Source organism: Oncorhynchus clarkii, chromosome 17, assembly GCF_045791955.1.
Source record: "Oncorhynchus clarkii lewisi isolate Uvic-CL-2024 chromosome 17, UVic_Ocla_1.0, whole genome shotgun sequence".
Classification (NCBI taxonomy): domain Eukaryota; kingdom Metazoa; phylum Chordata; class Actinopteri; order Salmoniformes; family Salmonidae; genus Oncorhynchus; species Oncorhynchus clarkii.
In genome coordinates, this window is record NC_092163.1 from 19,708,358 (window position 1) to 19,722,093 (window position 13,736).

General features: G+C 43.3%; 1 protein-coding gene across 1 annotated transcript; it reads right to left on the bottom strand.

The window, feature by feature from the left end:
• Positions 1 to 50: 50 nt before the first annotated feature.
• Positions 51 to 7,329, bottom strand: LOC139370464 (probable ATP-dependent RNA helicase DDX5). Its single transcript, XM_071109959.1, has 13 exons — positions 7,090 to 7,329; positions 5,123 to 5,300; positions 4,916 to 5,012; positions 4,684 to 4,817; positions 4,514 to 4,579; positions 4,274 to 4,415; positions 3,993 to 4,153; positions 3,377 to 3,549; positions 3,098 to 3,208; positions 2,946 to 3,007; positions 2,783 to 2,842; positions 1,094 to 1,315; positions 51 to 853 (listed from the first exon to the last, which is right to left on the bottom strand). Exons 1-13 carry the CDS (start codon positions 7,128 to 7,130, stop codon positions 408 to 410), a joined length of 1,893 nt encoding a protein of 630 aa, XP_070966060.1. The 5' UTR covers positions 7,131 to 7,329; the 3' UTR covers positions 51 to 407.
• Between the last annotated feature and the right edge of the window lie 6,407 nt (positions 7,330 to 13,736).

Here is a 13,736-nt window from a genome sequence, read left to right on the forward strand (position 1 = left end):
AGATTAAATGCTGAATGAATACTCAATAGAAGAATGAACCACCACAAAACTTCAATTTAATTGTTTTATTTGAAGGCCCATGCATGTCCCCCAAGTAAGATCTTAACATATCACTTTAAACATACCACTAACTCAAAATCTGCATTACTTAGTAAAAATAAATTACTGAGGAATGTAACAAATAAAAACAGTCAAGGAGATGTGCACCAGTTAGATGCACTTCAACAGCCCCCATTGGGACTCATTTCAATGCTTGGGGTTACTGAAGAATTCCAACCCTGCTGTAAGCAAAAAAAAGTTAAACAGTACAGAGGATAATAATAATAATAAAATATTTAAAGACGAGGGGGGGGGGGGGGGGGTTGTGGTTTGGTTGTGAATTGTGCACACAATCTACACCTAGTCTGTTACTGTGGGAAAGGGGGAGGCATAGAGTAGGGTACCATGGGTGGGGGTTGTTGAGACTGCTGTGCCTGTGGGTTAAAGGGGAATGGTGGGCGACCCATGCCGTTTGGGGCAGCCGCCTGCGCAGCTCCAAACTGTGGAGGGGCCTGGAAGTTCTGGCCTCCGAACGCACCCACCTGGTTGGTGGCGCCAAAGCTAGCCTGTCCGTTGCTGCCGTAGCTGTTGCCGTAGCTACCGCCAGAGCTAGCGCCCTTGTCATAGGTGCTACCCCCGTAGCCCACTCCGTTTTGGGTTTTTGTGCCGAAGGCACTCTTTGGTCCCCCACCGAACCCCCTGTCGCTATCCTTGTCCCTGTAACTACCACCACCACCACCACCGTAACTCCTCCCCCCAGAATACCTATCTCGCCGGTCATCCCTAAAGCCACCTCTTCCCCCCCCGCCACGACCTGGAAAACAAGACAAAAGAGACAGGGCAGTGGTGAGACTGGTAGCAGTGATGGGTGTCAAAGACATTTAAACTAAAATGATAGTTGACAAATATGGTGAGAACAAGGTGGGTCATCTTTGTATTTAATTTTAAGAAGCTGTGCCCCAAAACCCTTCAAATAGATGTCTAATCTATAAAATCGAAATGTCTGCAGATGTAACCACAGCCTTGTTCGCATCTCACCCGCCATAGGAATTACCTCCTCTGGCCTCTGCCATCTGGAGGAGCTTGGGGTTGATAGCCTGGTTAGCTTCGCGGAGCACAGCTATGAGGTCACTGGCCTGTTTCATGTTGTTGGGGGTGAAGAAGGTGTAGGCGGTGCCTGTTTTTTGACTGCGGGCCGTGCGTCCAATGCGGTGGATATAGTCCTCAGAGGAGTTAGGATAGTCATAATTTATGACAAATTTCACATCCTCCACATCTGTAAAGTGTTGCAGTGTGGCAAAAAGGACACCATACAGGATTTTGCACACCACAACAGCCAGACCAAAGGACAAGGTTAGCATTGAGAATGGAGAGCTAAAAGGTTCCAGAGACTGGATACTTAGCTGAGCTGCAAAGAACGGGGTTAACCAACACAATCCAAGAAAAACGTTCTACTCCATGGGAATACTACTGTGGGAAGAGAGAAACGAGATGCACACTCCATTTGCTTACCATATCAAAAAATGGCATTCTCCCTCCCTTTTTTTAACCAGGGGAGGAAAAGAACTGGATTTGAAGTCTTACCATTAAGGAGTATGCATTCACTAGTCCTTTCCCAATGCAGCGAACTCCCCCACAAATTGTCAAGTGACATCCAGGAGCTTCTACGCAGTAGGGCCGCTATGTGCACTGTTGCCTCCTCGTGTGCCAATATAGGACCTTTCAGTTGGTATGGGTTCTGAAGGTCCTTTTTCCCAGTCACACTCATAAGAAGCTTGCTAATAAAGGCCTCACTGCACGTCTTGCCAAGACCGAATAGACCAAGTACTAATTTGAGGGGGGACCCAAAAAAGGCAAAAATGAAAAAGGTCCAAGTATTGACCCCTGTGGTGCCCCTCAGAGAGCATAGAGCACCCCGCCCCCATCAGTCTCGTCTAGGCAAGATCTTCCCAGAAGCCAGTGTTCGTTCACTTGAGAAAATGTCTCTCGTTGGCAGGTCTCGACATGACTTTAAAAAGCAGGCGAGGGAGGAACTTTGGTTTTTGAAGCTCTTCTATTTTCACTTTCTCTAGATGTTCCCATAGCCCCTTAAACACGTGCCAGTTTCTCATCAATTTCAATTCGACAACAGTAAGTTGAAAACTGCTCTCCATTTCAAGAAAACCAGTGCTTTGAGTGAGGGAGAAAAATAGATAGCAATGGAAAGCCGTGACATTCGCAACGCCCATGCTTTTTTGGGAACAAGCTCCGCAACTAACAGAATCGCTCCAAATCGCAAAACAGTGACTTGCAATACAGTGCCCTCTACAAAACGCATGCAAGGCAAATGGTCACGTCAAGCATTTGTGTGTGTGACGTTTGAGTTGGAAACGTCTCGAAGGCATTTCAGGTAAAAAATCCATGGACAGAGAACAAATAATGTCATGTATAAAAAATAAAAAAAAGATATCAGAAACAAGGCTTAGCCACACTGCCTTTTGACTTGAGGATTACTGGCACACAGAGCTTTCACCTCTCTAGGCCCACTGGGTGGCAGCCAGTGGGGCAACTTCATTTCCAATATGTCCTCCTTCCCCCTCGAGGCCTGGGACTTGTCATGCCTAGGCCCTGCCACAAAGACTGCACCTTTAGGTGAGAAAAACTCAGAAAATGCATAGAAGTTAAAGAAAGCCAAAACCACTTTCTTTAAAAAGTGAAAATATTGAGGAAAACAACCAGAGGGTTTAACCAAAGCCATACTGACCTAGACCGCGGGAGGCCACATCGGTGGCGATGAGGATGGGGGCCTTGCCGTATTTGAACTCTGTGGAAAGAGCAACTTCAATTATACAAGTCCATAACATTGTTGTGAAAAAACATAATAATAATAAATATATTTTTTTTTATAGAAAATATTTCAGGCATACCATTGAGAACCCAGTCCCTCTCCTGCTGGCTTTTGTCTCCATGGATACCCATTGCTGGCCAGCTGTAACAAACAAACATGGACTTCAGAGGCATGACTCATTACAGGGAGAATGATTTACCAGTTAAATGAGACTAGTGTGATGACACTTACCCATCTCGTCTCATCCTCCTGGTGAGCTCATCGCAGCGTCTCTTGGTCTCGGTAAAGATGATTGTCTTGTTCTCCTTCTCGCTCATGATCTCTTCCAGCAGCCGGAGGAGTCTTCAGTGTAAAAGACAAGAGACCGGATACAAATTGACATGACTCACACTATATCCTGGATGAGACAAATGAATGACCAAATGAAGAGTTCTTCCGTTTGAATTCCTTAAATTATGAAGCAGTGTAAATGTGACGTTTGGCTTTGCTAAGGAGGAATGGGTCACTCACTTGTCATCCTTCTCGCCGTCGTTGCACACGTCCACTATCTGCAGGATGTTGTGGTTAGCGCTGAGCTGCAGCGCGCCCACGTTGATTTGGACGTACTGCTTCAGGAAGTCCTCAGCCAGCTGGCGCACCTCCTTGGGCCAGGTGGCACTCCACATGAGGGTCTGACGATCCGGCTGAGAGAACAGAGAAAATAGATTACTTAAAGGATTTGATAAAATACTAAAATGGCTGATCCTACAGGAAAATCAAATTAAATTCAAGTCGTCACATGCGCCAAATACAACAGGTATAGATTTGACAATGAAATGCTTACTTACAAGCACTTAACCAACAATGCAGTTCAAGAAAGAGTTCAGAAAATATTTAATAAAGAAGCTAAAGTAAAAAAATAAAAATCATAAAAACACAAAATAACAGTCCCAAGGCTATATACACAGGGGTTATCTGTACCGAGTCAATGTGCAGGGGTACAGGTTAGTCATGCTATGCAGACTCTGCAATGATTTGTCAAAGTCCAATGGGAATTCTGCCAATTGAAATCAGCAGCAAGTATTGAATGAGCCTTTATACTGAAGAATTCTAGCAAAGGGAATTGCGTTGAGTCAAAGCCACATACTCGAATTTGGTCTACAATTTTGCGGATTTGGGGCTCGAAGCCCATGTCCAGCATACGGTCAGCCTCGTCCAGCACAAGGTAAGTACACCTGCGAAGGTTGGTCTTCCCAGCCTCCAGGAAGTCTATGAGACGCCCTGGGGTGGCAATACAGATCTCAACGCCTAGGGGGGGAAACAGACAACACTCACTCAGATGTCTGCCTCTATCACCAAAATTATTTAATACAGAATCAACATATTGAGCAAACAATTGAAAGCAAAACAAAAGTGGTGGATAGATACCTCTCTCAAGGTCCCGAATCTGGGGTCCTTTGGGGGCTCCACCATAGACGCAGACTGACTTCAGGCGGGAGGCCCTGCCGTACTCAGCGGCAACCTGCTGCACCTGCTGAGCCAGCTCACGGGTCGGGGCCAGCACCAAACACTGAGAAACAAGGATAGAGACAAGTGTTATTCAGCTGGACTCACCCTGTAAAAACTAATAGGGATGTTCTCTATTCAAGAGGCTTATGGTGTACTTACTATAGGTCCGTCTCCATGCTCCAAGAATGGCTGGTGTTGAATGTGCACGATTGCAGGCAGCAGATACTGTGGGGGAAAAAAAAGAAAAAAAACTGAGCTCAAATGGTTCAACTGCACAAATATGTACCAGAAAGATACTACTAAGCGTAGTTTTAAATCAATGTACTTACAGCAAGGGTTTTACCGGAGCCTGTCTGGGCGATGCCCACCATGTCTTTCCCACTGAGGGCCAGAGGCCAGCCCTGAGCCTGGATAGGAGTTGGCTCAGCCCATCCTTGTTTGGCAATCACATCCATCACATAATCTGAAAAAGACAAAGTTAGATTACATATGAGATTCAATTCCACCATTTTATACAACCAGCTTGTTCTTAAGCGAAGTTGGAAGAGCGGTTTTACTCACTTGGAAAATTGGCCTCGTGAAACTTCATCATGGGCTTGGGGCAGTCTCTGCCTTTCACTGTTACGTCTTTACTTCGCAGGTAGTTCTCCACCTCTTGCTGCAATCAGACACATAAAAAGGTTGTACATAGGCAAAGATCATTTGAATCAAAAGGTTTAGACCACACTCAAATCAGATGGAAATGAAATAACTGCCTGGGTCACTTACAGGTGGTCTGCGGGTCACATCCGGATGCTCCTGGTAGAAGTTCTTCTCGAACTTTGGGAGCTCATCCATGTTCCAGTGTTTTTTGCGCAGCCTTTCACCTGGGTTGCCAAATTTCCCCTGAGGGGGTCCACCCCTACTGCCACCACCGCCGCCTCCAAAACGAGGTGCAGCTCCATACCTGAAATAGTAGGGGGAACATCCTAATGTTAGATGACTGAGCATACAATGAATGCTGGGTTGAAGTCAGATGGTTATGCATTGAGGAACTGATACCTTACATTCCCCCATGAATGCATGGCTTGATGAGTACTACAACAGCTAGCATAACATAAATTAGGTTCCCTTTTCCAAGATTTGGCAAACGTTACTCCTTAGTGTTCATTAATTGACAAATTGGCTCTGGAAGCCAAACACTCCATCTAAACGTGAATTGGTTATAGAAACAAATCTGTCTACTTTAATACGTCAAAATAATTTCACAAATGGAAAATATACGAGCTGTAAACCATTTAACAGTTACGGCCGACAGTAGTTTTCAGTGACGACACGTCCGTGGCATCTGTCTTCTGTTTACAAACAGGTGTTCTGAGACGCAGGTGTCTAAATAGTGCAGGTAGTCCACTCTCTTCCGTAAACAAGCGCTGTAACATGGCCGTGTGGGGCACCCGAACCCAATAAATGTGTGTATCAATTTTTCCAATATGAAAGATAAGGTTTTTATGTTTCCAAGCCCATACCGCAATCGATGCATTTAAATTTTAAGACTGAGCATCGTAGCTCTTATCTTAACTTTTAATTACAATTTGGCATTAACACTGGAGTGATAGATGAGCAGAAGATGAATGTGAAAGTAGAGCTACTGGGGTGCAATGGAGCAAAAAAATAAATAACAATGTGGGGATGAGGTAGTTGGGTGGGATATTTACAGATGGGCTGTGTACACCTGACAGCTGATGCTTAAAGTTAGTGCGGGAGATGAGTCTCAAGCGTCAGTGATTTTTGCAATTCGATCCATAAATCATCGTGGATTTATCGGTGGTGACAGTGTTTCCTAGCCACAGTGGAGTGGGCAGCTGCTCTTATTCTTCATGGACTTTAGTGTCCCAGAACTTTTGAGTTTGTGCTACAGTATGCAAATGTATGTTTGAAAAAGCTAACCTTTGCTTTCCCAACTGCCTGTGTATATTGGTTCCTAACTTCCCTGAAAAGTTGCATATCGAGGGAGCTATTCGATGCTAATGCAGTACGCCACCGGATGTTTTTGTGCTGGTCAAGGGCAGTCATGTCTGGAGTAAACCATGGGCTATATCTGTTCTTAGGTCTACATTTTTTGAACGGGGCATGCTTATTTAAGATGGTGAGGAAAGCACTTTTAATTACATGTGTAATGGAACGGAGAGCCACGATCAAGGGCTGGACAGCAGTGACCCATTTGCTTACACATGCAAAGATGTGGTAGGTTTAACTACATTTGTTTCTGCGTCACGTTTAAACCAGTTTAGCTGCCATTTTAATTCCGGCCGGTAGAGGAGGAACAAAGGGAACCGGCCGGCATTTTGATTCGAAACAATTTGCAACATCCAAGCTGACCAAACATTCCAGGGTTCTTAACAAACATCACATACTATATTTTATGCGCCGATGTGCAAGTGTGGTGAATATGGTTATTATATCCAACATAGAATACTCCTCTGAGAATCTCCCATTGCTAACGCGTTATTGTAGCTAGCTAATGTTAACTGTCAGCTAAACATTTGCCCGACCTGCTTGTTACATCAATTAGATCCAACAAAATGTACTTTAACACTTGATTAGGGTTCAAATAAGCCGTATTAACATTGCACCTCAAGCCAATGGCATGGATAAACAAAACGTACCTAGCTAGCTACAGTACCACGTTAAAACTAACCACCGTATTTTCCTAGCTAACGATGTTAGCTAAACAGACATTAGCGTTACCTACTTACCCCCTGTCTCTGCCACGATCTCTGTCGGAAAATCCAGGCATGGTTATGTAGAGTATGAAAGTAACAAATATTAACTATGTCTATATCTTTAAACCAATCTGTGGTAAATACAAGTGGATAATCTACAAGTGCGACACGAAAATAGAAATGCCGGGCAGACAAATGTCAGTCAAAACGGTGTTCTAGCTCATAACACATTGGAACATATCAACGCGCATGTGTCTGGTACTACTTTTTCTCTTTATTTGGTCACGGAAGTTAGCTGATTGGCACAGTTTGACGTGTTATTACCCCATTTTTACAATAACCTTCATTACTTGAGCCAAATTAAGTGCCAATGTATTACTTTATTCAACATGGACAATGTATAAATCATTTTAAAACAGTAATGCAGGTACTAGACGCCACATTGTGTTTACACAGGAACACTACATTAGATACAACTTCTACTCAATAGTCTACTGAAAGAAGCAACAATACAATTTACCCCAAAATTGAAGGGAACCAAATATGTACAAAAGCAAACAGTGACCACCCCCAACGTTTGCAATTAACACCTATCTTCAAATCACATTTAGCCAATGTTCATTTTAATGCAGTCAACAGATAATGGATACCAAAGACAGTAACGTTACAGTATTAAAATGGGCAGAAACTGCTTCTCTAATCCAAAACCCAGATCACACATGTAGGCGATGTTAAGGCGACTTTGGCTAGCTAAGCTCAATCAGTCAAACCAATGTGCAATCAGTCAAATAAAAAGGCACTTATTCCATATACATATGTTTTTTTACACGAAAATTAAAAAGTGTCAGTTTGTCACTTTCACGAGATTGGAGTAATAACATGGTCATCTACTTAAGACATTGGCTCAAATCTCGTTTGTGCCTTTAGATTTCAAGAAAATTAACAACTAAGGAATCATTTTTCACTTCTGTCATTTTTTTAAAATTTCACCTTTATTTAACCAGGTAGGCTAGTTGAGAACAAGTTCTCATTTACAACTGCGACCTGGCCAAGATAAAGCATAGCAGTGTGAACAGACAACAACACAGAGTTACACATGGAGTAAACAATAAACAAGTCAATAACACAGTAGAAAAAAAGGGAAAAAAAGTCTATATACATTGTGTGCAAAAGGCATGAGGAGGTAGGCGAATAATTACAATTTAGCAAATTAACACTGGAGTGATAAATGATCAGATGGTCATGTGCAGGTAGAGATACTGGTGTGCAAAAGAGCAGAAAAGTAAATCAATAAAAACAGTATGGGGATGAGGTAGGTAAATTGGGTGGGCTAATTACCGATGGACTATGTACAGCTGCAGCGATCGGTTAGCTGCTCAGATAGCAGATGTTTAAAGTTGGTGAGGGAGATAAAAGTCTCCAACAATTTTTGCAATTCATTCCAGTCACAGGCAGCAGAGAACTGGAAGGAAAGGTGGCCAAATGAGGTGTTGGCTTTAGGGATGATCAGTGAGATACACCTGCTGGAGCGCGTGCTACGGGTGGGTATTGCCATCGTGACCAGTGAACTGAGATAAGGCGGAGCCCTACCTAGCATGGACTCGTAGATGACCTGGAGCCAGTGGGTCTGGCGACGAATATGTAGCGAGGGCCAGCCGACTAGAGCATACAGGTCGCAGTGGTGGGTGGTATAAGGTGCTTTAGTAACAAAACAGATGGCACTGCGATAAACTGCATCCAGTTTGCTGAGTAGAGTATTGGAAGCTATTTTGTAGATGACATCGCCGAGGATAGGTAGGATAGTCAGTTTTACTAGGGTAAGTTTGGCGGCGTGAGTGAAGGAGGCTTTGTTGCAAAATAGAAAGCCTACTCTAGATTTGATTTTAGATTGGAGATGTTAGATATGAGTCTGGAAGGAGAGTTTACAGTCTAGCCAGACACCTAGGTACTTATAGTTGTCAACATATTCTAGGTCGGAACCATCCAGGGTGGTGATGCTAGTTGGGCGTGCGGGTGCAGGGAGCGAACGGTTGAAAAGCATACATTTGGTTTTACTAGCGTTTAAGAGCAGTTGGAGGCCACGGAAGGAGTGTTGTATGGCATTGAAGCTCGTATGGAGGTTAGATAGCACAGTGTCCAAGGAAGGGCCAGAAGTATACAGAATGGTGCTGTCTGCGTAGAGGTGGATCAGGGAATCGCCCGCAGCAAGCGAAACTTCATTGATATATACAGAGAAAAGAGTTGGCCAGAGAATTGAACCCTGTGGCACCCCCATAGAGACTGCCAGAGGACCGGACAACATGCCCTCCGATTTGACACACTGAACTCTGTCTGCAAAGTAGTTGGTGAACCAGGCAAGGCAGTCATTAGAAAAAACAGAGGCTACGGAGTCTGCCGATAAGAATATGGTGATTGACAGAGTTGAAAGCTTTGGCCAGGTCGATGAAGATGGCTGCACAGTACTGTCTTTTATCGATGGCGGTAATGATATCGTTTAGTACCTTGAGCGTGGCTGAGGTGCACCCGTGACCGGCTCGGAAACCAGATTGCACAGCAGAGAAGGTACGGTGGGATTCGAGATGGTCAGTGATCTGTTTGTTGACTTGGCTTTCGAAGACCTTAGATAGGCAGGGCAGGATGGATATAGGTCTGTAACAGTTTGTTCCAGGGTTTCTCCCCCTTTGAAGAGGGGGATGACCGCGGCAGCTTTCCAATCCTTGGGGATCTCAGACGATATGAAAGAGAGGTTGAACAAGCTGGTAATAAGGGTTGCGACAATGGCGGCGGATAGTTTCAGAAATAGAGCAGGTTTCCACAAACCACGGTTTATTCGACAAAAGCAATGTTGCCCCCCACCCCCAAAAACATTTCTATCTGTTCGACAGGGGTAGATTTTTCTTTTGTCAACCTTTATTTAACTAGGCAAGTCAGTTAAGAACAAATTCTTATTTACAGTGACGCCTACCAAAAGGCCTCCTGCGGGGACAGGGCCTGGAATAAAAAAACAAAAAAAATACAATATATATATATGACAAAACACACATCACAACAAGAGAGACAACACAACATTTCATAAAGAGAGACCTAAGACAACAACATAACAAGGCAGCAACACATGACAACACAGCATGGTAGCAACAACATAACAACAACATGGTAGCAACCCAACATGGCAGCAGCACAAACCATGGTACAAACATTATTGGGCATAGTCAACAGCACAAAGGTCAAGAAGGTAGAGACAACAATACACCACACAAAGCAGCCACAACTGTCAGTAAGAGCGAGCATGATTGAGTCTTTGAATGAAGAGATTGAGATAAAGCTGTCCAGTTTGAGTGATTGTTGCAGCTTGTTCCAGTCACTAGCTGCAGCGAACTGAAAAGAGGAGTGACCCATGGATGTGTGTGCTTTCGGGACCTTTAACAGAATGTGTATGGCAAAACGGGTGTTGTATGTGGAGGATGAGGGCTGCAGGAGATATCTCAGGAGGGAGTGAGGCCTAAGAGTTTTTTTTATAAATAAGCCTCAACCAGTGGGTCTTGCGACGGGTATACAGAGAGGACCAGGTTATAGATGAGTATAGAGTGCAGTGATGTGTCCTATCAGGAACATTGGTGGCAAATCTGATGGCTGAACGGTAAAGAACATCTAGCCGCTCAAGATCACCCTTACCTGCCAATCTATAAATTATGTATCCGTAATCTAGCATGGGTAGGATGGTCATCTAAATCAGAGTTAGTTTGGCAGCTGGGGTGAAAGAGGATCGATTACAATAGAGGAAACCTAGTCTAGATTTAACGTTAGCCTGCAGCTTTGATATGTGCTGAGAGAAGGACAGTGTGCCGTCTAGCCATACTCCCAAGTACTTGTATGAGGTGACTACCTCAAGCTCTAAACCCTCAGAGATAGTAATAACACCTGTGGGAAGAGGGGCATTCTTCTTACCAAACCACATGACATTTGTTTTGGAGGTGTTTAATACAAGGATAAGGGTAGAGAAAGATTGTTGGAAAATAAAAAAGCTTTGTTGTTGAGCATTTAGCAGAAAATCCAGGGAGGGCAAGCTTAGTATAAGACTGTATCATCTGCATATAGGTGGATGAGAGAGCTTCCTACTGCCTGAGCTAAGTTGTTAATGTAAATTTAGAAGAGCGTGGGGCCTAGGATTGAGCCTCTGAAAGAGAGGTACAGTTGAAGTCGGAAATGTACATATACCTTAGCCAAATACATTTCAACTCAGTTTTTCACAATTACTGATATTTAATCCTGTTAAAAATTCACCTGTCTTAGGTCAGTTAGGATCACCACTTTATTTTAAGAATGTTAAATGTCAGAATAATAGTACAGAGGAAGATTTATTTCAGATTTTATTTATTTCATCACATTCCCAGTGGGTCAGAAGTTTACATACACTCAGTATTTGGTAGCATTGCCTTGTTTAACTTGGGTCAAACGTTTTGGGTAGCTTTCCACAAGCTTCCCACAATAAGTTGGGTGAATTTTGGCCCATTCCTCCTGACAGAGCTGGTGAAACTGAGTCAGGTTTGTAGGCCTCCTTGCTCGCACACGCTTTTTCAGTTCTGCCCACAAATTTTCTATAGGCTTGAGGTCAGGACTTAGTGATGGCCACTCCAATAATTTGACTTTGTTGTCCTTAAGCCATTTCTCCACAACTTTGGAAGTATGCTTGGGGTCATTGCCCATTTGGAAAACCCACTTGCGACCAAGCATTAACTTCCTGACTGATGTCTTGAGATGTTGCTTCAATATATACACATCATTTTCCTTCCACACAATGACATCTATTTTTTGAAGTGCACCAGTCCCTCCTGCAGCAGAGCACCCCCACAACACGATGCTGCCACCCTCGTGCTTCAGTGGTCATTATGGCCAAACAGTTCAATTTTTGTTTCATCAGATCAGAGGACATTTCTCCCAAAAATACGATATTTGTTCCCATGTCCAGTTGCAAACCGTAGTCTGGCTTTTTTATGGCGGTTTTGGAGCAGTGGCTTCTTCCTTGCGGAGCGGCCTTTCAGATTGTCGATATAGGACTCATTTTTACTGTGGATATAGATACTTTTGTACCCGTTTCCTCCAGCATCTTCACAAGGTCCTCTGCTGTTGTTCTGGGATTGATTTGCACTTTGCGCACCACAGTATGTTCATCTCTAGGAGACAGAACGCGTCTCCTTCCTGAGCGATATGACAGCTGCGTGGTCCCATGGTGTTTATACTTGCGTACTATTGTTTGTACAGATGAACAAACTGAAAAACATGACGAGAAAAATAACCTCAATCTAATGGTGACACCTCATTGCCCATTTACAAAAGGCACAAAGAAAAACAAGAAACTGAATAAGAGATGAGAAACCCATGAGAAAGGCGTTTGGAAATTGCTCCCAAGGATGAACCAGACTTGTGGAGGTCTACAATTTTTATTCCCGAGGTCTTGGCTGATTTCTTTTGATTTTCCCATAAATGTCAAGCAAAGAGGCACTGAGTTTGAAGGTAGGCCTTGAAATACATCCACAGGTACATCGCCAATTGATGTCAATTAGCCTATCAGAAGCTTCTAAAGCCATGACATCATTTTCTGGAATTTTCCAAGCTGTTTAAAGGCACAGTCAACTTAGTGTATGTAAACTTCTGACCTACTGGAATTGTGATACAGTGAGTTATAAGTGAAATAATCTGTCTGTAAACAATTGTTGGAAAAATTACTTGTGTCATGCACAAACCGACTTGCCAAAACTATAGTTGGTTAACAAGAAATTTGTGGAGTGGTTGAAAAACGAGTTTTAATGACTCCAACCTTAGTGTATGTAAACTTCCAACTTCAACTGTTAGCAAACCAGGCCAAAGACCCCTCGGAGACACCAATAGTCCTTAGCCGGCCAACAAGAATGGAATGGTCCACCGTATCAAAAGCTTTGACCAAGTCAATAAAAATAGCAGCACAATATTGCTTAGAATCAAGGGCAATGGTGACATCATTGAGGACCTTTAAAGTTGCAGTGACACATACATAACCTGGGCGGAAACCAGATTGCATACCCAAGAGGATACTATAGACATCAAGAAAGCCAGTCAGTTGATTATTGACAAGTTTTTCCAACACTTTTGATAAACGTCAAAATAGAAATAGGCCTATAACAGTTAGGATCAGCTTGATCACCCCCTTTAAATAAAGGTTGAACTGTAGCTGCCTTCCAAGCAATGGGAACCTCCCCAGAAAGGAGAGACAGGTTAAAAAGGTTGGAGATAGGCTTGGCGACGATATGGAAACAGTGTTGCGACAGACGATTATGGACACAGTGTTTTACAAATAAATTATGATTGCCTAATAACTTTGAAGGTACACTGGGCAGGTGATGTTATCAAGTAACTATAAAGCTCTATTTCACATTTACTAAATGCTTACAAAATGATTGTTTTAAACTATACAAATATTGTTTATTTGCAAGACAAGGATTGTCCCGACTTTCAAGAATGCCTGAATGCTTCGCCTTGCTTTTCTGTTTCGCCGGCAAGTTTCACCATCCAATTATTACAATGGCACATGAGAATTATTGGAATATGGCAAATATTAGTCAATTCTCACATTCTATCCATGCAGGCTTTTGCAGCTACCTGAGACATTAAACAGATAGGTGGGAGGGCATACAGGCTGTCCG

Bases quoted from the DNA above. Each gene is read 5' to 3' on its own strand.
- LOC139370464 (XM_071109959.1), bottom strand. From the start codon at position 7,130: ATGCCTGGATTTTCCGACAGAGATCGTGGCAGAGACAGGGG. The intron at 5,301-7,089 runs GTAAGTAGGTAA...CTACTATTTCAG, and splicing joins GATCGTGGCAGAGACAGGGG to GTATGGAGCTGCACCTCGTT. The intron at 3,008-3,097 runs GTAAGTGTCATC...TGTTTGTTACAG, and splicing joins AGGAGGATGAGACGAGATGG to CTGGCCAGCAATGGGTATCC.